This window comes from Chenopodium album, chromosome 6 (genome assembly GCF_948465745.1).
Source record: "Chenopodium album chromosome 6, dcCheAlbu1.1, whole genome shotgun sequence".
NCBI classification, from domain to species: Eukaryota; Viridiplantae; Streptophyta; class Magnoliopsida; order Caryophyllales; family Amaranthaceae; genus Chenopodium; species Chenopodium album.
In genome coordinates, this window is record NC_137839.1 from 7,135,096 (window position 1) to 7,161,293 (window position 26,198).

General features: G+C 34.8%; 2 protein-coding genes across 2 annotated transcripts; one reads left to right on the top strand and one right to left on the bottom strand.

The window, feature by feature from the left end:
- The first annotated feature begins 2,519 nt into the window (after nucleotides 1-2,519).
- LOC145635774 (heptahelical transmembrane protein 3-like) lies at nucleotides 2,520-7,814 on the top strand. Its single transcript, XM_081687127.1, has 4 exons — nucleotides 2,520-2,936; nucleotides 3,033-3,125; nucleotides 4,900-4,975; nucleotides 6,582-7,814. The coding sequence occupies exons 1-4, from the start codon at nucleotides 2,710-2,712 to the stop codon at nucleotides 7,251-7,253; spliced, it is 1,068 nt and encodes a 355-aa protein (XP_081543253.1). The 5' UTR covers nucleotides 2,520-2,709; the 3' UTR covers nucleotides 7,254-7,814.
- Nucleotides 7,815-8,065: 251 nt separating this feature from the next.
- On the bottom strand, nucleotides 8,066-25,215 carry LOC145635773 (protein REDUCED CHLOROPLAST COVERAGE 2-like). The gene is made up of 23 exons (XM_081687126.1): nucleotides 24,733-25,215; nucleotides 24,195-24,256; nucleotides 23,945-24,037; nucleotides 20,197-20,269; nucleotides 19,867-20,106; nucleotides 17,581-17,645; nucleotides 17,328-17,459; nucleotides 17,202-17,243; nucleotides 16,617-17,126; nucleotides 16,353-16,510; nucleotides 15,729-16,248; nucleotides 15,508-15,570; nucleotides 15,317-15,418; nucleotides 14,154-14,474; nucleotides 13,774-13,866; nucleotides 13,593-13,694; nucleotides 13,403-13,507; nucleotides 12,727-12,860; nucleotides 11,482-11,665; nucleotides 11,237-11,368; nucleotides 11,048-11,160; nucleotides 10,424-10,505; nucleotides 8,066-10,341 (listed from the first exon to the last, which is right to left on the bottom strand). Exons 1-23 carry the CDS (start codon nucleotides 24,800-24,802, stop codon nucleotides 8,188-8,190), a joined length of 5,550 nt encoding a protein of 1,849 aa, XP_081543252.1. The 5' UTR covers nucleotides 24,803-25,215; the 3' UTR covers nucleotides 8,066-8,187.
- Between the last annotated feature and the right edge of the window lie 983 nt (nucleotides 25,216-26,198).

Sequence of the window (26,198 nt, forward strand, 5' to 3'; positions counted from 1 at the left end):
TAATACGCCCAAGTCTATCTCTACGATATAATTATACGTATTATACTGGTATTTCCGTAGAGGGAGATTTGGGGGTGTTACAATTTTAGCTAATGTTCGTAAATTGTTAAACGATAAGGGAGCTCTACCTTCTGGAATCGCGCTTTGAAGATCGCAGATTCAATGCAGTAGCTGACTTAGTTGTGAAAGATGCTTGGAAGCCATGAACTTCACATGTATTTTTTCCCCAACCACCCTCGCTTGTAGCGTATCTTTTAACAGAGAAAAATTAAATTATCTATTTATGTAAACTTAAACTCTGATTCTGCTGGTGATGTCCCAGCCAATACTCTTCTTTTTGTAACTAACGCTTAAGTTGCTTCTTTCGGGCAACAACAAAAAAAAAAAAAAAAAAAAAAAAAAAAAAAACCCGCGGTGGTCTAAAAATAGAGTTAAGACAATAATTAGGCCCTAAATTCTTGATTTTTTCACCTTTTAGGTACTCAAATTTTTTTCACCCTTTGGGTACTCTAACAAATTTTCACACCAACTAACTCACCTTTAACCATACGTAATTAAAAACTAATTAAATTAAAATTAAAAAAAAAATCTAAAGCAGCCAAAAAAAGCCATGAATACATCCTTGCAAAACAGAATGCAGATCCAGTTTCTTTAAGGCTAAATTTATCATCCACGATTTGCCCAAAATAAAAAAAAAAAACATTCTGAAGAGCTACTGCTTCATCCACTGTGTGATTAGTCCACTGTCATCCATCTACAGCTTCCTAGTTGAAGAATCGCAAAATCAGAAACTCAGCCCAGATGGATGATTTTCAACAGAGATTGTATATAAAAAGAAAAAAAGAAAGAAAAGAGAAGAAAAAGAAGAGGCCAAAGCAATAGCTTACCAATCAATCGGGTGTATAAAAACTTTCTCCAATTGATGATTTTCAATAGAGATTGTAGCAATCTTTATAACAGACTTACAGTAGCTTGAATTTTGGGCGTTTCAAAATTAATAAAATCCTAATTTTTTACTCTAATTTCACCAATCAAACACTTACAAGCGAACAAAACCCATTAATTAAAATTCACTACTTTGCCACTCAAAAATCCAAAGCATAATCTTTACCTAGCATTAAAACCACTCTGATTGACATGCATAAACCCAAACTATATGAAACCATTAATCCAATCCACCAATTTACCTCTCGAAAACGAGCTAACCGAATCCATGATTAAAAAATGACCAAATATCCCAAACACATCAAAACCCATTATGAAAAATTCTGAAATCAACAACATTTACCCACAATCCAACATCACTCACATATAGCAGCAACATACAACATCACAAAGCGCAAATAATTTGACAAAACAACAACGATTCACCATTTCAATTTCGTTATTAACCCACAAAACCAAAAACCCTAAATCGCAACAAAACGATAATTAATCGCCAAAAAATCGATTTTTTTTTAACAAATTAACAACTACAAGGCTCAAGGCTGCGTAATCAAACATACCTCAAGGCTGCGTAATCAAACATACCTCAAAAAATGGTTGCGAGCTTGTGTTCTTCACCAACCTCCGTGACAAATTTTTCAGAAAAGGCAAGAATAAAGGAATATGAAAAGGGGAAAGAGAGAAAGCAACCCGTGGTTTTTTTTGGGTGGCCCCCCCATGACTTAATCCAAGGTACTCGATTTTTAACCAAGGGTACCCAATTATTTGGGTGATTTAATTTTTTTTTGCCAGAAAATGGGTCAAGTATCCAAACGATGAAAAAAAGAATTGAATATCTAAAAGGTAGAGGTGATCGTTTGCGGGCTTGGACGGGAAACGAGCCGGGCCTATACTTCAATTTTTGTCCAACGGGCTTATTGTAGCTAACCCGAACCCTTTTATGCAGGCTTGATAAATTGTCCAAGCCCGCTCTATTAACGGGTCGGGCTTGTCCACGGGCTCACAGGCCTAAAATATTTGTTTTACATATATCTAACACTAATTAATTTTTCTTATCATTTACTTATGTTAATATTATTTTGATTTACTTATCTTAAAAATTTCTTGATCACTAATGATACTAGGAAAAAAAAACATATTTAACTTGTGACATATGTTAGTGAAAAATAGAAAAGAATGAACTTATTTAATACAAGTATAATGATAAAATATAAAATTGAAATAAATAGTTATAGCTAGTAATAGCTTGGAGTCCAATGTATTCTCTTTGTATTTATTTTCTAAAATATACTACATAATCAACTAACTAAAAAATCATTAAACTATTAATTTTTGAAATAAACGGGTCGGGCGGACTAGCCCACGGTACATATTGTCTTGCCCATGTCCGCCCATTTATATTAACGGGCCGGGCCTAGCCCGCCCAAATTTTCAATTTTTTTCAAAATGGTTGTCCAAGCACGCTTATTTTGCGGGCTGGGTTGGACGGGCTTAGCGGGTTGACCCGTCCATGAACAGCTCTACTAAAAGGTGAAAAAATCAAGAATTGAGGGCCCAATTATTGTCTTTTAACTCCTAAAAATAGAGTATACCAAAATATCTCCTCCCAAATTTCCCACCCTCCCAAAATATCAGCTTAGCTAACTCGCGAAAAACAGAAACAGCAAAGTTAGTTAAGATTTAAGAACAGAAATTACGCCGGAGATTTCAATTTCCCGACGATTCATCGCCGGAAACCCTAAAAATCCGATCAGATTCACAGAAATGAGCCGTAAATCATTCAACAAACGAGGAAAAATCGATCGAGTTACGACAGCGACGACGACGATGAGAGTGAAAAAGGTGGGGAGGAGATTATTGAAGTACGATGAATTGCCGGATTATATGAAAGATAACGATTTCATCTTAGATTATTATCGTTGTGAATGGCCATTGAAAGATACATTTCTCAGCGTTTTTTGTTGGCATAATGAAACGCTCAACATTTGGACGTTAGTAATTTAATTAATTTCGTCATTTTTGTTTTCAATCCAATTATTTATTGTTGATTTTTGATTGTTTGATTTGTATATAATGATGTAAATTAGGCATTTGGGAGGGTTTTTGATATTTGCGGCGATGGCGGTGGCGACATTGATGGAGAGCTCAAAGGGTGATGGAGCTTTTTCCAATTTTTTTAGGTATTTTTTTATATTTTATTTTCTTTATTGGAAGTTGAATAAAGTGTTCATTTTTATAATTTAAGTTGTTCTATGTTCTTTGAGTTGAAAGAAGCTTGAGAAGTTTATAATAAGTGCTTAAATGGTTAGTTAGTTGCTTGAAATTTTTACGTTTTTTAGAGCTTTAGTTTGATCGGCACATATGTCATATGTTAATGCGGAACTTTGACTAATGATATCTTTACGGGTCTTTTAGATAGATAGAAGTATATGTTTTTGCCAAAACTAAAACTAGTGTTTTATTGGCCTATGATTGTACTAAGTTTTCTTACTATTTCGAAGCAACGATATGGGGGAAACAAGTACAAATTAACACCTAGTGATTAGAGGTAACAAGTACAAATTAGGTTTGTTGTAAATCTTCATGTACTTGGAAATAATAATTTTGAGATAGGTGTATAAGATTGTATTCATATTCATTTACAAAAGAAAAACACAGGGTTTTTAGTCTTTGACTTGTCTTCCTTAATGCAAAAATAACAATAAGATGTATATCAAAACGAAACTAATCTCTCACGACTCACTGCTACATTTTTCTTCTGCCCTCTCCTTCCTTCACTCCTTACTCTCTTCTGATCAAATAATCTAGTTTTGCGCTATTTAGGATATTTTCTACTTGCCGTGTTTCCATTATTAAGCTGGTGGTGAGTTGATTATGTGTGGTTCTATCGTTCAGCAGTGGTGAATCTATATTCACTTTGCCTCCTTTCACATCCTCTCCCCTTCTTTGACCCTCTACTTCTTTCTTAAATGCTGACAAAAAAGCTAGCCTATATGCCAAATTCCACCAAGCAACTTATGGTACTACTCCTAGACACATTCTATCTTCAAAAGGCTGTATCAATTGACAAATCAACCAAAATCAAACCCTTAAAGATAAAATTATAACAAAAAATTATAGCAGACATCATTCATTGTAATTTGGGGGAAATCTTGAGTAGCTATATATCAACAATTTTTTTACCATGAGAACTCATCACCTCATCTCAATCCAAGTTGTTTATAAGGAGATTAAAAATTGCGCAAGGATAGTTTTTGAGTGGTATCTGGTAAGTCTACAGTTAGGAATTGAAGGAAAAGCTATAAGCCTTTTTACAACTTAAAACAACAAATTATGAAACAAGATCATGATACATATTAATTGACCAGATAGAGGACTAGAGAAAGAATGATGTACTTATCAGGTACGTACAGATGTATCTGCATAATACGTCTAGTACATATAGAGAGAAACTCTTAGAACTCTAACTATGGGATGGAAAATACGTACTGCTGATTTAGTTGCCATTTTTTGTAGAAGAATGCCTACCTATTGATTATCATGATTTATCTATCATATTATTGTTGTAGGATAAAAAAAATTTGTTCCCTTTGGCTTAATTAACGTACTTGTCTTATTTTTATTAATGTTTAGTCTAAAAAATTATGATTAAACGTTGACCATATATTTACATATTTGTACAAGAAAATACATTATCAAGTGAAATTCTTGTATATGTCACAATGTGTATGATCCAGATAACTCATTTTCATATTATTTTATCAATACAATTTGGGATATTTGGTATTAATTAAATAAAAATAAAGCATTTGGACTAATTCTTTCTGGTGTAGTTTGATACATTCTGATTATAGCTAAAATATGTAATAAGTTTTTGAAGTGAGATGAAGAGAACAAAATCAGCATGTCCAGTTTAAAAAAATGTACGATATAATCTAAATCTTTGTTGGCCAGGACTACTTTCATTGCAACACCATTGATGACAACGTTGACAATGAATTGGAGCAATGGCTCGAGAAATATGACTCAGGTGAGTTTCACTTATTTCCGCTTCCATTTTTGTATATCGTATATATATATATATATATATATATATATATATATATAGGGGAAGGCTCTTGTGAGAATTTTTCTTATGTGAGAATTTTTCATATGTGAGAACACTCTTTATGTTCTAAATTTTTACTCGTATGTTCTAAATTTTAAATCTGATGTTCTAAACTTTTCCTTAGGTGTTCTAAATTAAATCAAATGTTCTAATTTAGTACTCACATGTTCTAAACCATAAATTAGTTAAGTTTGATGTCATAAATTTTAAATAACTTGTTCCAAAATTTTAACTTATATGTTCTAAATTTTAAAACGTGTGTTCTAAGATTTTTAATTATATGTTCCAGATTTTAAAACGTATGTTCTAAATTCTGTTCTAAATTCTTCACTCACACTTTCTATATTCTATATCAGTTTGTTCTAAATTTTTATTCACATGTTCATAATCTTAAGTCAGATGTTCTAAACATATTACTCACACAAATGTTCTAATTTATTACTCATATGTTCAGAATTTTAATTTGAGTCACATGTTCTAAATTTTTACTCACATGTTCTAAAATTTTACTCACATGTTCTAAATTTTAAATCAGTTCTCATATAAGTATGAATTCTCACATATGGACCTATTCTCACCGGATCCCTCCCCTATATATATATATATATATATATATATATATATATATATATATATATATATATATATATATATATATATATATATATATATATATATATATATATATATATATATATCAATGTGTCATTTTCATTTTTGAGCCAACTCGGTTCAAAGTAAGGTTTCTTACAATATGAATTAAATTGAATCATTAAGGTCAAGTTAATTTGTTTCAACTCAATATTTTCAAGCTTATAAAGAAAAGAGACATTGAGTAGATAGATTAACGTTCGTTTCAACTCAAAGTTTTTCTGAGAAACTGATTTTGACACTCTTTAGTTTGATTCTGACATTCTTTCTTTTGAGTAGAGCATTGAAAACTGTGCTCTCACAATGGGAGTGCCCAAATAGTTTCCCTTTTATTCCTAGACTAGATAATTCCCTTAGACTCGTCAAAGAAACAATGAAGATCACTATTTCTATTGATACTTCTTATAATTGATAGATACACATCGATCTAGAAATTGTCTTCATTTATAAAAAAAAAGAAGCTCCATGTTATGTAATGCGACAAAAGGCTGAACCAAGTGTCATTTCAAGGTCAATGGTCTTGTCTTATGTACATTGGCCGAGCATTGTGTTTTGGTTTCATCATTAGCACTTACACAATATGGAGCCTAGAAACAGTGTAACTTTGGATTGAAACAGAGTTATTGATTCCCCTAGGTGCAGGGAAGCCTTAAGCATTAAGTCAACATACCTCTGAGGCTCTGAGTGAATATATTGATTCTACTGTAATGTAAAACTTGAACAGAGGAATCTTTCAAACTCTTCAAGAGAATACATCAGCCAAAGAAAACAGGCCAAAAAGAAAACTAGTTCTAGTACAAGTTTAAAAATTCATAATGGCATTCGTATTTGGTTAAGTCTTGAACTGAACTCATGGTAATGCTTATTTCTCCTGCAGGGTGGACATCATAGGAACTTCTCAGAGTCCTCACTGTTGGACACCAGCGCAGAAGGCACTGAACTCGTACCAATATGGCCTTGGTTTGTCTTTCTAGCAGGGGCTATGTGTTGCTTGGTTTTCAGCTCTGTCTCTCATCTCCTTGCCTGCCATTCAAAGCGCCTGACCCGCTTCTTCTGGAGTCTTGACTATGCCGGCATCTCAGTCATGATAGTCTGCTCTTTCTACGCCCCAGTTTACTACTGCTTCTATTGCCAACCTTTGTTTAGCCTTTTATATCTCACTTCCATCACCATTCTTGGTATTCTTGCTATCATCACTCTCTTCACTCCCTCTCTCGCCCAACCTCGTTTCCGTGCTTTTAGGGCCTGCCTCTTTCTTGGAATGGGCTTCTCTGGGGTGATTCCTTCAGTTCATGCAGCTGCACTTCATTGGGATCATCCACAGCTGTTAGTAGCCCTTGGGTATGAGGTTCTTATGGGTATCTTATATGCCACCGGAGCTTGGTTTTATGTCAGTAGGGTTCCTGAGCGATGGAAACCAGGTTTCTTTGATCTTGCAGGACACAGTCACCAGATCTTTCATGTGTTTGTTGTCGGAGCAGCTCTCACTCATACTGCAGCCATTATGATACTTCTGCGCTGGCGACAGGGCATGTCTACTTGTTTTTAGTTTGCAAATAACAGATAACAGCAGCAAAAATTCAGCTGTTTGGATTGTAATCAGGAACTTGTAGCAGATACACATTCTTTAAAGGATGGTGATAGAAGTACTAAATCAATTGTCACTCAAGTTTGTAAAGTAAAGGCGGAGAAGGAAACATTGGAAGAAGCTCCATTACTAACTGGTATATACAGCTAAACAAGCTTATTGCTTCTCAGAAACCTTATTATATTGTGTAAATCTTTAATTGATTCTTGAAGAGGAGGATAATGATAAATACTTTTGTTTCAAGAAACATCAATTAGCTATAGGTAAATTTCGTGCTTCAATTTTTAGTGTATGAATAATGTAATACTCTGAGCTCAATGCAAGTATTATAGATATATATACGAAGTATATGATTGCAGAAAACGTTCTGTTCAATTGAAAGCACAGCATTGCATATTAACACTGTTAAAAAGTCTTTTACAAAAGGACCTTCAGCCATACCATAAGGCTGAAAAGGAAAAAAATGAATGCAAAATTGCTAAAAAAAAAAAAGAAAGAAAAAAAAAAAAAAAAAAAGAAAAACTCTTTCCCAGCTCTATCTTATTCTCTACTTGTACATTAAACAATTTCTATCAACAAAATATTACACAAATTGCACTACATAGGATTATTTGTATTGTCTAGCATAAAAATGGAGCAGTACATTGTGCCATGGTATGGTTGAACCTCCATTGCAAGTATGCTCGTGAACTTGAAACACTTGGTATACACTACTTCCAAGTATAAACCAAAAGCACCTGTATAATGTATGCTTTGCATAACCAAGTCAGATCTGAACCAAAAGCATACTGCTTTTCAAAATATGCTTCTATTGCTCACTTGTTAGACTGCTGCTGCACATCATGGGGTGGCAAAATGTGTTTGCAGAATTCTCTCTATCAACAAAACTATCTTGTTAACTAGTTACCTCAACAATTTCAACATCATTGTCATTGTAATCTCCCCAACATTTACTTGATTTTTTCTCAACTATGGTATGCTCATTTCCTGCGTCAGCGGCCACATCAACATCATCACATCGAGCTGCTTTTGCAACAGGAAACTCTTTAGTCCCAGTTTTACCATTTACAGCTTCAGGTTTTTCTTCCCCTACTAGCTTATTCGAGGCAGCTGTTTCTAATAAAGGGTTCCCAGAATTTTCTTCAGTCACAACCTGATCATTGTTTTCAGCAGCAGTTTCAAACGAAGTTTTCTCTGATATTTCTTCAGTCACAACCCGATCATTGATTTCAGTAGCAGTGTCTGACGAAGAGGTCTCCAACTTTTCTTTAGTGGCAAGACTTGCAATCTGGTTGTTTTCAGCAGCAGTTACTGACGAAGATTTTTCCGATTTTCCTTCAGTCACAACCTGATCAGTGTTTTCAACAGCAGTTTCAACCGGTGCAGCATCAGTGGACTCTGAAGAACCATTAGGAGATCCAGGGAACCCATTTTGAGCCTCTGGAATGCCATTTAAGGAGGGAAGGTAAGTATTAGGCGATGCAGCAACACCATTTGGAGGCATAGTAGCATAACCACTTGGAGACACTGGCATCCCATTTGACGGACCCATATAACCATTTGGGCTTACAGGGTATCCATTTGGAAGCCATGATGGAACAGGAACAAACTCCGCCGCATGTGGGTTCATTATTAAAGGAGGATTGAAGTGGTTTACATCGCCAATATGTTCTCCATTGTGAATTCCAGGTTTTAGGCGGTTCCCCCTGTTCCCAGACCTGTTATAATTCCCAGATAACCGTGGGCCATAAGGTACTCTGGCAGTAGCTGATTGATGGGGTGATCTACGGACAGGATTAACAGCCATAATAGGTGTTATATTTACTGGTGGGGGTAGTATACCACCATGGTCTTTGAAACCTTGAACTGGCACAGACCCAAAAACTGGTACAGTCGATGGAGTATAAGGAGGGGCTGATGCAGAAAGTTTCTTGGTTGATTCCTTCCCACTTTCTTCTCCTTCCTGCTTCTCCCCTTCTGTTGGAGAGGGAATTCCATCGCTTTCTACTGTTAATTCAGCGCTGACTCCACTTGAAAGAGGCTGAGGGTCAGATGAACCTGCTGCCTCTGTTTCTGAGACTTGTGTTTTTTCTGTGTCTCTGTTTTCCAAAATTTCATCTTTCAGATCTGAGGTCAATACAGTACTCAAATTTCCATCTTCAGCACTTGTTTGGACCTGAGTCTCTGCATCCTTGATCGTACCGGTCTTAACTTCACTTGGCAGTACCTTTTCTAGGCCATCTCCAGATTTTCTTTCTTCATTACTGGTAGTTTCTTCCACTTTCTCATCCTTAGGCCTCTGAGCTGTCTCTTCATCTGTAACCTCAACTGATGCTTTTTCTTCAGATTGAGTTGATTCTGGACCAGTGATATCCTCCTTGGTTGATTGTTCTGCAACTGCCTTAACTATTGTTCCAGGTGCGGCAAGAGCAACTTCTTTATACGAGAAAAGTTTTCCACCAGTCTGAATATTAATTGAACTTGCAAGAGGAGGTGACTTGGGAACTTGCTCAACCAAAGCTGGACTAGCTGGTGCAGGCTTGGTATTTACCACTTTCTCAGTTGCAGCAACTGAGGTAGCTGTGTTATTTTGCTTTGGACTAAAGCTTGTACTCTTGGTAAATTTTTTGGGGACTGATGGACTTATAACAGAAGACTCATTTGATGGAGTTTTCGGGGATGTAAAATTTGCACCCTTCCCTCGAAATCGAGAGTGTTGTTGGTTCACAAAATTTGTATTGAGTTTTGCTAAGCTTGGCCTCCGTGAAGTAGAAGGCTTGCGGCTTGTAGTTGACCGGCTTTTAGGAACAGCTTCTTGCCATCCTTCATCTGAAGTGTCATCTTGTGACTGATCATCATTCAAGATGGTGACGGTTTGTACACTCAGATTGTCCTCTTTTTCATGTTCATGTTCAGGCTCAGGAAGATTAGGTTCGGATTTATTTTCCTTGTCATTGCTGCTCTCAGCTTGATATATGGGTGATATGTTTTCATCTTTGGGTGACTCATCTTCAACTGTTTCCCAGGTTTGCCCAGTTTTGCTCTTTACCTGTAAGTTTATTGTGCACTCTATCAGTATCTAGCGTTAATACATAATCAATTTTGGTAGGAACAAATAGTACAATCATCACCTTTGCACGAGCTTGTTTCCTTTGGGCTTCTCTCGCTCTTAATTCTGCTTCTGGGGTTATATAGTCCAGAAGATCTGATACACTGTTTTGAAATTCATAAACCCAAATATAATACTTTAGATTAAAGATAAGCCTCAAAATAATCTGTCAATACAAATAGTCCATTTCTGGAAGTCATACTCAAACTTGCTATGGCCCGTGAGAATACTGTATACTCCCTTCCAATGTTAATAGGCCAGATTTAATTCAAAGATATTTTTAAAACACTGAGTTGAAATTCCATATATATTCTTCTCGATTAAAGTTTTTATGTATTCACCAGGCCACAAGTAGTATGAGCAGGTACCGCAGGTTAAAAGTTTAACTTGCTAAAATTAGAAAGGGCCTTACTATTTGGGACGTACCAAAATATAGACCTAGCCTATTATTAAGGGATATATTCATGGAGGGAGTATCAGATTTAGTAATAAAGGGCGATAGCATTAAACTGAAAACAAATTGCTAATCATTCTTCATCAATTGAAATTTGGTAGGAGACGAACGATGAAAGACTTATGCACTTATTATGCTATTAGATTTGAGATAAGATATTGGAAAGTTAGGAATCGTTGAAATTTTGAATACCTCAGGTGGCCTTTGCTAGAAATGGAGGCATCAGGCTTTGGGGTGCCATTACGAGCAGCTTCCTGCTGCTCTAGCGCCTTGGATTCAAAATATTCAAGCCATGCAGCAGCATCCTACAAAATATCTATGGATTGAGTCTACGCTCTGAGGGCTGTGATGACAAATCTTAAAGATTTCAAATATATTTACCTGAGTTCGTAGGTCTTCTGATCCAAGTTTTGCCTGCAGAATTTGTAGTGTGGTCTGCTCGTGCTGGACACTTAAGGAGTAAGCCTCCATCAAAGAAAGAGCAATAGCAATGGCATGATAACTCGCTGCAGTCTGAATGACAGAGATGGAAACAAGGTTTAAAATATGTTTGAGTACAAGATGAGTTGAGTCTGTTGACTGAAGAATAATAAATGAAACAAGAAGAGGGAGATGAGAAAGAAGACCTGGATATGATCAGCTCCAAGCAGTCTCTGGTTACATTTTAGAGCCTCATGAAGATATCTCAATGCAACATGAACATTCCCCAAACCTTCTTCCATCATTGCCACATTAATATATGTGGCAGCAGTGTTTGGATGTGAAGGACCACAGGTTAGATGCAACAGATATAGTGCACGATTGACATATCTGGATCAGCAAAACATGATGAACAGTTAGGTGTATTCAGCAACTAACCACCATAATTTGAAGCACTACATCCAACAAGGGCTACTGTGTGCTGCAGGTATGCATCAGGTCAGCAGAGGTGGTGTGCAGAGTGTGTAGAAGCTACTGCTGCCAGCTTTGGTGTAAGGATCGTGAAAAAGGACTGGGTTCAAGAATTATGTAGAGAGCCATGCAGTGAATGTATTGCAAGTAATTCACAATGGTTGTAAGGGTCACTCCTTTAGCCTTTTTTTCAATTATGTTAGTAAAGATAGGCTACACTTTGATTTGTTAGTTCTCATGTGAAAAGGGTGTGGAATGCTAAATACGGTAGCCCACCTAGTGGAAAAATGGGACGTTAGTATTAACTTGGTACAAGTGAATCTCCCCAAAGTGACGTATTTGGTGGAGCTTAACAATATTTCCATTAGGAGGGAAAAAAATTATCACAGTTGTGTTCAGCATTCTTTTTGCTAAAAATTTCAGAGTAATAACTAATCTCCTTTTCTCATCTATATCTATATCTATACTTCTTATATACTTGTTGGATTTAAAAACACAAACCATCATCCCCATTATGCCACATGTAAATATTATTTTAATTTTTCATCAATGCCACATGTCACTTCATTTAACTTTTTTTTTTTAATTCCCATTATCATATTAAAAACACACACACACACACACACACACACACACACACACACACACACACACACACACACACACACACACACACACACACACACACACACACACACACACACACACTAGCTTAATTCAATACATGTATGAATGTTGTTTGGTTCACTTTCCTTCAACTTATTATCTTTTATAATTACCTTTAATTTTCACCCCTTCTTCTCCTTTATAAACTATTCATTTTCCAATAAAAATATATTATAAAATAAAAACTTATATTGCATACCTATAAACAACCCGTGCATTGAAATTAATCTAGAGTTTGAACATCGCAGAAACTGCAGCCAATGTAAAAGTTCTCTAGCAACAACAATAATAACAGGAAAAAATTGAATACTCACTTTAGGGCTAGTTCTGTATGCTGAAGACGGTAGTAGAACACAGCTAAATCTCCATAACTTTTCATTGTGTCAGGATGATCAAGTCCTAGCTCTCTTTCATTGATGTCCAATGCTTTTTGCTGGTAAATTGTAGCCTACATAATATCATGTAGATTAATTAAAGCCAATTATTAATAGTGAGAAAATGGAAGATGTTTGTACTTTTTTCAGTCATGTTTTTCATGAGGATGCTGCTACTAGGAAAACTATTTACAAGAAATGTTCCAGTCCCTATTCATAGCATTTAGCAGATGCTTCAGTGTTTCAAGCTGAAGTATTCTCTGATACATTCAAGTTCTCTACTTTTTATGGCTTATATTTAAAGGATTTGTTAAGGAGCTTTCCATAGCAGTTAGCAGATGCTTCAGTATTTCATGCGGAAGTATTCTTTGATACATTAAAATTCTCTAATTCAAACAGCTGCAGAATAGTTTAATGCTAGTGCTACAAGCTTAATTTAAGCAGGAACAACAAACTTCAATATGTAAAGAATCTATTCTTGGTAACATTTAGTACAAATTTCCCCAAAAGTTCAATGAGGGTCAACACTCAATTCCTGACTCAAGTTGTTATATTACTTATATACATATATATATAAAATTCCTTAAATCTAGACTTAAGTTAACAAGTCACATACCTGATTGAAATCTCCGGTGTGGTAGAGCACAACCGCTAAAAGACTATATGCTCCAGCAGTCATGCGATGATAAGGACCACAAACTGAAACAAGCTTGGAGAGTGCCTTCACGTAAAAACAGGAATTAGGACTATTAGGTTTAGTAAAAGCTTTTCTTAACTTAATTTGCATGAAAAGAAAATATTGAAACCTTAGTCCCATAGTTGACAGCATCTTCCAATTTGCCTTTGTCCAAGGAAGTTTTTGATGACTCTAGCAGTGTACGCCCATCAGCAGAAGAACAAGCGACATGCTGCAGAATCAAACTTATAAGTTAATACAACAAAAGGATATCTTAAAAAATTAAGTAATTTCTGTGACCTTCATTGTACCTTATATACAGGAATCATGCTTATGATGTCTGACTTCCTAAATGGGCAGTCGGTGTCCACTTCATAATCTCTTGGAACAAGCTCAAGCCCAACCTGCAAAAAATGACTCCAAAAGTTCAGAGAAATAGAGCACGAGAACATCAGGGAAAGTTTTATGATATGGTTTAGTGGTAAAATTCTTCTAACTACTCTCTTTTGAAAAACTATCACCTTTCACAAAAATGATTTGTGATTGGATTTCTGAATATGCCTTAATTAAATTTATAGACGGGAAAACATGTCCGAAATCACAGCGGTCTTAGAGAGTAAGACGTTGGAAGTTTGGGACAAAGTGAACAAATTCAGGACGGAGGGTATATGACATGGTTAACAAAATGAACCTTGTGGCTAAGCCCACGTAGGATGGCAAACTTTCTAAGATCTTGGCAGGTTTCCTGTTTCCACTGCCAACCAAACCTCTTCAAAAGAAATGTTTCCACCCATTTCTGTTTCAGGTTATCATCATTGACAGTTTCTTCATCAGCACTCTCAGAACATGGTGATCCAAGCAATAAATTTAAGCATGCTGCTACTGCACTTGACAATTCAGCAGCATCATTAACTGCCGCAACAACAGCTTGCAATACATGTTTATAGGCTCGAACAATCATTTCATGCACACACAGAGACTGTACATGTGGGAGTTTGTCTGCGAGTTCAACCTGGAAAAGGAGGCAAAAACAATAAAGATATGGCCTCGAAAATCATGCTAATAATTAAGCATAAAACTTCAGAGTGAATATAATGAAGATAACCAAAAAAGAAAACTCTTTCAATTGTCCAGAATTAAAGAGGATGCAATATGCAGACAATGAAAACCATGGACTGAATTGTGGACTGTTGACAGTAGTTGATCTTGCATCTCATTTATAATAAGCTTAATCAGTCACTAGAAATGATTGGAAAAGGATCAAAATAAGGTGAAAAAAATGTGCAAATGCAAAGTAGAACAAAATCATTTATAATCTTTGCCCTTGCTTAATTTATCATCAGTGGAAGTTCCATCCAGAAATTAAATTATACACAAGGCTCTAATTTATACAGGCAGAATAATAGCTTCACCACTCCCTGACTGTTCTTCTGTACACTCCAGGTAACGTCTTACAGATCAGTCAGCAAACAAAATTTCTAAAAGTCTCATATCTAAACATATTGTAAGTAAACTAGTACTAGTTATCAATAGGTTGTACGATATAAAAAAAACATCCAAGAAAATTATGTTCTGACTTCCAATATAGGCACAAAAATGTAACCAAATCATGTTTAGTTCATTTAATTGTATATTTGGGAAGGCTTAAGCGAAGGTAACATCCAAGAGAATTCTAAAGCTGTAGCATTATTTTAAGTATCTAACAGTCAAACACAAGAGCAGCCCTGGATCAAGTAACTCATCCAGGAGACCAGGACAACGATTAGTCCTCCATGCGGAAAATGGAAACAATGCTAAACATAGAGCTCCTACCAGAAAGGACTAGAAATAACTAGAAAAACATGGAGGAATTACCACTTGTCCTAGAGAGCACATCTTCAAGCCCCTTGTATGCATAAAATCAGTTAGTGTCCTTCCATCAACCGGAGATAATTCCAGAGAGGCAAAATCTGCCACCTAAAAAGATGGAAGTCAAAATACACATATTAAGCAGTTGAACTTAGAGCAAGTGAAATTAGAAAAATAATAAAGAGAGAAAAACCAACCAGTTTCGGAAGGGCTGTATCAGCATAGTATTTATGTGCCATTTCAATAAGTTCATCAGGTGCCTGACAGTGTAAATGGTATAACATCAGTATGGATCATCACCACACTAGTGTTTTAGGTTATCAACTGAGTCAAATGAACCATGAGAACCTCCCATGCACTTAAAGCAACACAAGAAAGAAGCAAAACTGAATTTTATAATGATTCATATGGAGATGACCTTCAAATGAAGACCAGTCTCTGATTCTTTCAAACGTAAATATGCTGCCTCTGAAATTAATTTTTTCCACAGGCTTTCTCTCTCCGCAGCAAGTTTCTCCAGCTCCTTCTGATCAGACCCATCTGATTTCTTGCTCATGTCTAGTCCATTTTCTGCAGTAACTTCTTTACTGTGCTCATTTTTGTTGTGCTTTTCATCAATTCTCTTTTTAATTTCCTTCAGTAGTACCCCTTGCTTTCCAAGACCCTTTACAGCTGGCTCAACCTTAGCCTCCTCAGTCTTCTTGGACTCTGCTTTTCCAGACGCCTGATTTTGCAAATGCTGCACCCAACAAGCACCAAGCTCCCACCTTATTGGCTTCACAGTTTTAGTACTTTCTACCTCTAACTTTGATATACTATCAGCCATCACTTTTCTGACCAAAGACCTACCAGAACGCAGTTCTTCTTGGTCGGTACTTTGTGATCGCTGAGGAGAAGTAGATGATGGTGATAGTGGCTTATGCAACAGCATTCTCAAACTGGTAAAACAGCCAAGCAGAGAATGAATTATTAATCATTATGCCACAGCAGCTGAGATGCTTGAAGAAACATAGCCACTACACAAAATTTTAAATGCACTAACCTATTTACATTCAAAGCATTGGCACCACCTTCAGGTTGGTCCTCAATCTCAATGTCTTGGGGAATAGGTTTTCCCTCCCAATTCACCTCAGAAGAAACTTTCACAACAGCTGTGTAGCCACAATGTCTAACAACCACAACAGCTAGTGTAGGAGTGTCCTGGCATAATAAACACATATTTTGATCACTTAAGCATTTTTATAAGGAAAATAATAGAACTCTTAAATCGGATTATCATAGCTTCAGATGATTGGAAAATACTTACATGAACAGTAGCACTCTCATCAGCAGTAATTCCTTTGATTAAATTTCTACGGGCGAGCTCTTCTTGGGGCAATCCAAGAACTTGGCTACCATCATTCTTGCAGTCTAACTTTGTACTAGCATCAGGTACATCTTTTGAAATCGTAATTAGCAAATCTCCAATTTGTTCCTCATGTACATCAACAGGAATGGTGGGATTGCTTTGGATGATATTCTTAATAGCAGCAACAGCTTTAAAGACTGAAACGTCGACAAATAAACTGTGGAGGAGAAATGCTTTCCTGTCTCGTATTTGCCTTTCCTCTGCTGTTTTGCAAGGCATTGCTGCCAAGATTGCAAACTCTTTTGCCCATTTTCTGTGGTCATGCTTCCCATCTCTTCCTTGGCCACCTCCATTCCCTCCCCAGTTTTCATCTTCCACAGGAAGAGGTGGGAAAATAGAAGGGTTATCAGCAACCACTGGAGGGACAACCCATGTATTTGCGCGAAAACCATAAGGTAGGTTCCCAAACTGAGAGGAAATATACAAATTATACATTTATCTCCTGTTAAAGTCTAATTTGGCATGATACTGAAGTCTAATTACCTTGTTATGTTCCGTAAAAGCTTTCATAAGAGCCTTGTATGCCTGCATAAAAGGGAGTAATTAAGTTAAGAAAGTCGACAGTGCAACTAAACAATACCCTGTCAGCAGGTGGTAACATCACATTACCGCATCAAATACACGACTTATTTGCTGCAATAGGCCAACCATTGAGTGACAGCTAAGATGTCGTCGCCCTGAAGGATAGAATCCTTGTCGAGAAGCCACAATTGTCATAGGTTTTCCACTACAAACGCGGACCTTAAGATATACATCACACATAAACTCAGCTAAATTAGGCTATAAAGAAACTCTTAATGAAAAAACAAGAAACCTGCAGGTGTTTCAATCAAATAGTAAAGACTAATTAGAAAATGCTTACATCAATTTGAAAAAAATCGTCTTCTGATTTGTCCTCAAGGAACGGGCGATTAGATCTCCTAATATCTACATGAGATATAATATTAGATCTCCTAATATAGGTCTTCAAGATGTGAGTGGAAAATGTAGCTAACAAAAACATATTCAAACAATGTTGATGGAAAAAATTGTTGTTTGACATTAATTTGGAGGTGCACAAATGTTAAATTCCTAAGAATGTTATTGCTAGTTCATCCTGCTATTTTTTTTTTTTTTCTTCCAAAATTAGTTCAGTCTTAGGAAAGCAATGATCAAACATGCACCTTAACACCCAATAGAAAAAGACAAAAAGATTGGTTTGTGAGTACATTCATGGGCACTAGGCACTCCCATGGCCAATTTTGAGGCAATCACAATGTTTGTGCCTTGAGGTTCTCTTCAGAAGCTTACAGGAGCCTCAACATGGACTTTAAAGAGTGCAATTATATATAGTATTATATACTAAATGAGAAGCATCCTAAGCTATCCCACACATGAACCTTTAATTTGATCTCAAATAATACTTCTCCAAAAGCAAATTGGCTGCAAATCTCCCAAAATAAAGAATAATCCCAACTATTTGAAGTAGAGGGAAAATAAAAACCTACAATATCTTATTGAGATTATTAGGGCTTATTATAAGGTATTATTAGACCTTATCATCTTATGTGAACTTATTAGCCCATATCTTATCTTATTAATATTAACCCTTATTAATATAGAAAAATACTCCATTTGTTCCAAATTAAGAGTAGTTTTTAGACTTTACTTTTCCATTTGCCCCAAATTAATTTGACAATTGTATTTTGGAAAAGACCCCACTATTGCTTTAATCAATTACTCTTCCATTAATCAAAAGTTAGGGACCCAACTCTTTCAAAAAAAATAAAAAATGATTGTACTTAGAGAAAGGTACAACTAGTTGTACATAAATTCCCAACTTACTACTACCGAGACACATAACAAGTGTGTTCTTTTCATCACTTTCGATTATTACATTTTTTTTATACTTCGTATAATACATGAGCATTGAATAGTTATTTTTATATTAGCATTGTACTTTAGGGCCTGTTCACTTCAGTTCAGTTCCAATCAGTTTAGTTCAATTCATTTTAGTTCAATTCAGCTTCTAATTTTCTTCACTCATAAAATATTCATTTCAGCTATATTCAGTTCAGTTCAGTTCAGCTCCAATTAGTTTAATTCAGTTCAGCTCTAATCAGTTCAGTAAATGTGAACAGGCCCTTAGAGCAAGCTACAACTGTTTTCGATTAGTATTTTTTTTGTTTTTTATATTCATTCATAGAGGCTCACTAATTCAAATATTATTTAATTCAGGAAAGTGTTTAATAATTTCATTTTTTTATTAATTTTCTCAAAACAAAAAACATAAAAGCATCTCCAATTGTTGTGTGCCTCGTGCTGAGCCCAGTGCTTTGGGGTGGGTTAGGCCCATCCCTTGGCCTGATCCACGAGTTACGTGTCGGGCCAAAATTTTCAAAAGATTGGCTGGTGCCCGAGCCATGCCTATGCAAAATTTTATTTATTTTAGCTTACTTTTTGTGTCATGTCTTATCATGCTTCTCCCAAATAAAGGTGGTCCTGGCCGGCCTACGGCTCGGCAAGCATAGTAATGTGCCATGCTGGGCCTACACCATGCATGTGCCATGCTTTTTTCATGCTGGGCCAGGGGCCGACCCAGCCTAGCCAATGCCATCTTTAGTTGTAGCTAGAGACATTCTTGTACTATCGAAAATCCCCTTCCTACCAGCTTGATCATTAGTGCTAAAAATGATTTTTTTTTTTTTTTTTTTTTTTTTTTTTTTTTTTTTTTTTTTTTTTTGTAAACAAACAAATAAATAAATAAAAGAATAGATTAGCTTGGCTTGACTAAGCTAAGGTCAGTTAACATTTACTGAACTAAGCTAAACTGAACTGGAGCTGAGCTGAACTGAATAGAGCTTTAATGAATATTTTACGAGAGAAGGCAATTAGGAGCTGAAGTGAACCGGCCCTAATTTGCTCGAAAAAAAACTTGTCAAAATAAATGGTTGATACATTAATAAATGTAATTTTTTTTTTTTTTTTTGAAAACTTAATAAATGTAAATTTAAATAACTAATAACGATATTGAATTACAAGCTAGTAATTACTAACCATTGGGACACAAAGTAGCTAAATTGCTAAACTTACTATTGGAATTTGGAATTAGTCTAAGTTGTAACGAAATAATTAAGCATTAAACAAAAACAGAGTAAAGAAAACTAACATTGAATAGGAGGAGTGAAATTAGAGAAAGAGAAGAAATCGTAAAACTGCCCCAACCGCGGCGGCGGAGACATGTTCACCTCTCCGGCCGCCGCCACGTCATCTTTCTTCTCATTTTCCTCGCTTTTTGGGCCGGCTTCCTTCTCTTTCCGGCCCAATTTCGGCCCAAATGCTGTGGTGCATGCCACGATATCCAGTAGCCGCCTGACATGTACAACGGCGTCGTTTTCCGTATAATCCTCTGTAAATAAATTTAAAAAGAAAAAGATTATTAGGTGTTATATTAAAGAATGAAATGGTGAAATTACTAGATGATTAGATTAGAGATTACCTTCGGTGATGGTGAGATGACAAGGTTTCAGAGAAACGATTTCCACCGTATCTTTCAACTTGGGTCCCCTCACCTGTTTTTATAAAGGGTATAATTGGAATTTTAAATTTTTGTGCACTCTCTTTGTAATAATAATAATTGTCGCATTGTTCATCAATTGTTGCGACCTCTCATAATTAGAAGAATTAAGGGGTGAGCAAAATATGCAAGTATCTAGATTGGAATCGAAATCGATTACGAATTGACGGATTCGGAACTGGAATTGGACCTAGTGGTTTCAACTCCGGGTAATTAACGAAGGAATCGGTTGTAATCGGTTCCAATTCTCAATTTTTTTAGACCCAGAACCGATTGGATACCCGGTTACCCACTTATCTTATATATGTTAAACTAAATATATTTTAGGAAATTTTAGATTTTAACACCTGACAATAAGCCGAAAATGGTTTTTAACACCAAAAAAAAAACCACCATAATATTTTTAAGAAAATTGATTTTACCACAACTTAACAGATTCCGTCCAAGAATCCGTTAAGTGGGGGTCCACGCTGCCACGTGTTGCTTGTTGTTTGGTTAAAATAAATAAATAAATAAAAAACACTGTGAAACCCTACACTCCTACAGCCACCCAACAATCGCCACCACCACCACTACATCCACACCCCACTCACGTTGCTTCAACCGGCCGACACCGAACCCACCCTCCTCTCCAGCCCCCTCCCTAGCCTCGATCACCGGAGCCCAACTCCCTTCCATGCCACAACCGTAGCTGAAACCCCAAATTCAAAAACATCCACGAAAATGGCCAAGAAAACAGCCAATAATGGCCGAAATCGTGGTTGTTTTTTGGGGAAAGGGGGTTACAATTTGGGGATGGTCGGTGTTTGACGCGGCTATGGTGGATTACGGTGGGGTTGGGGATGAGGTGTGCCGGTATTGAGGTACGGGTGGTGGTGGCGGTTGTTGGGTGGCCGTCGGCTTTGGTAGGTGATGTCAGAGAACAAGGAGGCGGTGGTGGCGTAAAGGGTGGCAGGATTTTATTATTTTATTATTTTTTTTTTTTACCAAACAACAACCGACACGTGGCATGTAGAGTTGTAGACCCCACTTAACAGATTCATGGATGGAATCTGTTAAGTGGTAGTAAAATCTAACTTTCGAAAAATTTTATGGTGTTAAAATAAAAATAAAAAAAATTTAGGGGTGTTAAAAACCATTTTTAGGTTATTGTCAGGTGTTAAAATCTAAAATTTCTTATATTTTAAAAAGCAAAAATATGTTGAATGTATCCAGTTAGTAAAATAAAAATATATATTATTAATACTTAACATAAATAAAATAGTTGCACCAAAACAAAAAAAAAACATAAATAAAATAGTGTCATGCCTATATAAATATTTCTTTTAAAAAAATATATGTAATAAACGCTAAAAATAAAAATGGATTCATCAAATAAGTATTGTATTATAATTTGTATCAAATTTAATCAATTAACCTGGTAGTTTCAAATTCAATTCCTAAATTTCAGAACCCGGTTAAAGTGGTTCCAATTCCAAATTTTAGGACTCGGTCCCAACTAATTTCGGGTTCGGTTTCTAATTTTGATCGGATATTCGATTTACTAGCCCCTATAATGAATTTAAATAAAATTAAATTAGTGTCAGTTCCAAATTTAATATGTAGTACTCCATAGCTAATTAATGGTTTAATACTAGTAGTAGCGAGTGTGCCACATTGCTAATGCTAAGGGCATACTAGGCCATCAAGATGCTAAAGCATGTCGTGCACAAGTTATACCAACCTCCACATATTGAATCACAATATGTCGACACAAACAACCGCAATAGAGTAAGGTGGGTGGGCGGGTGGGCGACTGTCCTTGGTCTTGTGACTTTGTGACATGTTTTATTAGCGTGTGTGACATACGACCTCCGTCAAATGTTATGCGCAACTTTGTAATGTGTTATATTTCATAAATAATACCCTAAAGTTGCACGTAATAATTACCGGATGTAGTAATTTACTATAATTTCTACTCGACTTAAAAATAATGATAAATGTAATAGTCAAGTATAGAAATTTTATAAAAGTGGAATATGATAGGATGTGTTAAATTTAGAAAGATTTTTACTTTAAACTCCCCTAAGCAAGGGTGTGTTATCTTTAATTTATACAAATTAATTCGACATGATTATCCCTAATTTTCATGTTGTATGTACTGATGTACACCTTACTAGACCTGGTTATTCTTTACTAAGCTAGCTTTAAAAATAATTTATTAACATGAACATATAATACACCTTATTTAAGTACTACCACATGAGCATTTTTACTTTCTGTTATCAACCTAACTACATTTACTATTATGATTTTTGATAAATTGGCTTCATAATTTAACCAAACAACTATAATCCATGGAGTATAATCTTATAGAAAAGGAGATTTTCAAATAGGCTTGGTTAATCCAATTTTGTTTGATAAACTTATACTTCGTATTATTTTATCTGTACTTATATTACTTTCTTTATTTTTCAGATTATACATTTTATTTATTTAATAGCAAAAGTACTCAAGTCATACATTATAAAATTATATATATATATATAAAAAAAAAAAAAATAGGTGATTTAAAAAGTTATGAAAATATGTTGCGTATTTAGCTAATTATTTAATTTAATTATGTTGAACTTTTTAAGGTAATGAAATGTATTATGTTTTTTTTTTCTCCAATCCACAATTTTGTAGTTCAAATAACAATTTAATATATAATAATTTTTTTAAATTTTTTTTTTTTTGTAAAAAAATAATAATCTCAAACTATAGGCGATTATCCGATCATCACTCAAGCCAATAACTATGTTAAATCACAAAAATAGAGTATATAGTATGCACAATACACTAATGAAAATTTCGTTAAAATAATTAAATGGAAAGGTGACAAATAAAAGTTCAGTCATATATTTTAAATGTTGTCTTTATTTTGAAATAAATGGAGTTAAATAGTTAGCTATTGGAGATCTAACAGCATAATTGCACTCTTTTTCGTTTCCACACAATTGCATCCATTTTCATTCTAATTGCCCTCATGATAGACAAATTTTTTAAATGATTGTTCAAGGTGGAGTTATTAATTAGTCATTTAGTGATCTACGTATTAACAACCAACCCACATTTGACCTACTTTGGTCTATGACGTATATCATATTCGTATATCATATTTATGCATTCATTAATTAATATTTTGTCACACCAAAAGGTATAGTAACGTGTTTAAAAAAACATCATATAATTAGACTTAATTAGAAGATATTGTTCCTTTTATAGTAGCTAGGAGGTTAAATGGCCTTATTTAATGGCCGAGTTATTATGTGATAAACTATTAGATCATACACATAAATCGTACAAAATAGTAATTAATTTTTGCGAAAAATTGTATAAAATTAAGATATCGTCTCTATCGTGTATAATAAAGCTAATCATGTTCAAAATCAATAAAAACCAACTTTAATTTATAAAGAGTGTATATTTTGTTGAGTACAAAGCCTTATTAAACGAGTATATATATTGTATAACATGCTTAACCATTCCCCAAATTGCATGTAGAGCGAGTGATTTCTATGTAATTTGAGATGACTAAACCGTCCGTTAATCAATAACGGCCGACAATTGAAGAACAAAAGAAGAAGAAAAAAAAATAGAAACAAGAAGCATGGTCCAATAAGGAGAATGTAAGTAGAAAAAAACGAACCTCGTGAGATAGAGAATAATTGGTTAAATGACATGTCTCAACATGCACTGCTAACAGCTTTCGCACATCCAAAATCTTATCAGTAGATATCCCCTACATCCAAAAGTGCCCACACAAAACTTAGCGAAAATCTCATCCTCTAAACTATTTATTTTTCAAATTTCTTTTAGCAAATATTTCTAATAATTTCAATATATGTTGCGTATATAACGAGTTTATTGTATTGCAATAAAATAGAGCGAATATGTACCTTGAGAGTAACTCGACTATCATTTGGAGTGTCAACTGTTACTTCAATCACCGTTGGTAAAACTGTATATTTTTTTTTTTACAATCAAAAAAATTTAAATTAGTTACGTTCAAACTCAAACAATAGTAATAACACAAATGAAAATAAGTAATTTCTAGATACTATGACTATATACATGTAATGCTAAATGGAACAAAATCTTAATTATTTACGGAGTATATTTCAATCATAACAAAATAGACTTATTTTTAACGTTCAAACAGCATACAAAAGAATATTTTTTACGTGACGCAACCAATTACCGTTTAACTAAATATGACTTTTAATATATTAATATTTTAATTCGATACTCTACAACCTTTGATTTTTCCTAAGGTTGTGCAGTGAGAGAGTTTATAAAATATTGATGACGTGATAAAACTGTTGATTTATAAAAACTCCATTTGAATATAGTAGAGATAAATAAAAAATAAAAAATAAAAAAAAATCAAAAATAAGCTAACTAAAACTTATAAAGTTATAAAGAATTCATCAATACCTTTTTCTTCCTTCTTCTTCTTTTCACCTTTAGCCTTATTTTGCTTAGCCTTACTAGCCTTTGGAGCCATATCTTACAACCTCTCTTATCTCTCCAAACTCTCTCAATTCAACCAATATTCAAGTTCATAAAACAAAAACACAAGACTTATATTATTTATTTGGAAGCTTATCAACAAAAACCATGCATTGAAGCATATATAGCTAGCTCGATTGTTGGAGGCGAATTTTCGAGGATAACAAATGTACTTATGAACAACAATATAGTGAAAAAGATATCATAGAAAGAGTAAGATATATAAGCAAGACATGAAGCAATAAAAGGAGAGAGAAGGCTAAAGATAGAAGCTAAGATAGGAAGATAAGGTAAGAGTATGTATGTAACGAGAGAGCTAGCACTTTGAAGTTTAAGGGTGGTGTTGTTTTAATTGGAAGAACAAACAAAACTAAAATAAAATGGTGGGAGGATGTAGAGAAGGCCAAATTATTAAGGACCATACAATATAATTTTATATTTTCAAGTTACTTATATACTTAGAAAAAAAATAGGTGACACAAAGTTGAGACAACATTCACATTCTATCTTTTTGATGGCTATCATTTTCATGTATGTTGTAGTTGGATGGGTCACAGTTTTTTGTGTGAAGAAAGTTTTGTCCAATTTTGGGGGTGGTACTTTGGTCTGGGGATGATTATTGGGTCATTGGGAGCTGCGGCTTATCAAAAAGGATTATCTGGATAGTTTCTAGCCTGTGGCCTCTTAAGTGTGGATGCCATGTGGCGACGAAATTTTAATTAGTGGTTGTGAGAGGATTATTAATTACGGAGTAATATCGCTTCTTTAGTTTTTAATGATAGGTAATGTTGTGTATATATTTAAGGGTTTGTTCTCATACGATTATTTTCAGCTCTAATAAGTTCAGTTCAATTTAGTTTAGTTTAGCTTTAATAAGTTATGTTCAGTTCAGCTCTAATAAGTTTAGTTTAGCTCCTAATTTCATTCTCTTATAAAATATTCATTTCAATTTATATTAATGGTTAAAGGACCAAATCAACCAAAAATTTATATTAATGGTTGAATTTCAGGATCAATTTAATCACGCCCACTCATGTGAGAGTCTTTTGGGTTTGAAGTATGAATGCAGTATGGGTCCCCTCATACTCGACGCTAGATATTCCATGTGGGGTGGATGAGTTTTGAACTTATGACCTTTCTGTAATGTTGGCACTTGATACCGTGATAAGGACGAAGTCAACCAAAAATCTTAAGTTAATGGTCAAAGCCTAGGATGAGATTTATATACTTTATCATTCTTTGATGTGTTGTAAAAACTCTAATTGTGTATAACTCAACTTTATGGAAAATCCCAGCTCATGAGTCTTGCCATAGTATTTGTTTGAGCCTATTTTTTTTAGGCTTAACTAGTTTTTAGGCATCGGGCGATGCCTCGAGATATTACATTAATT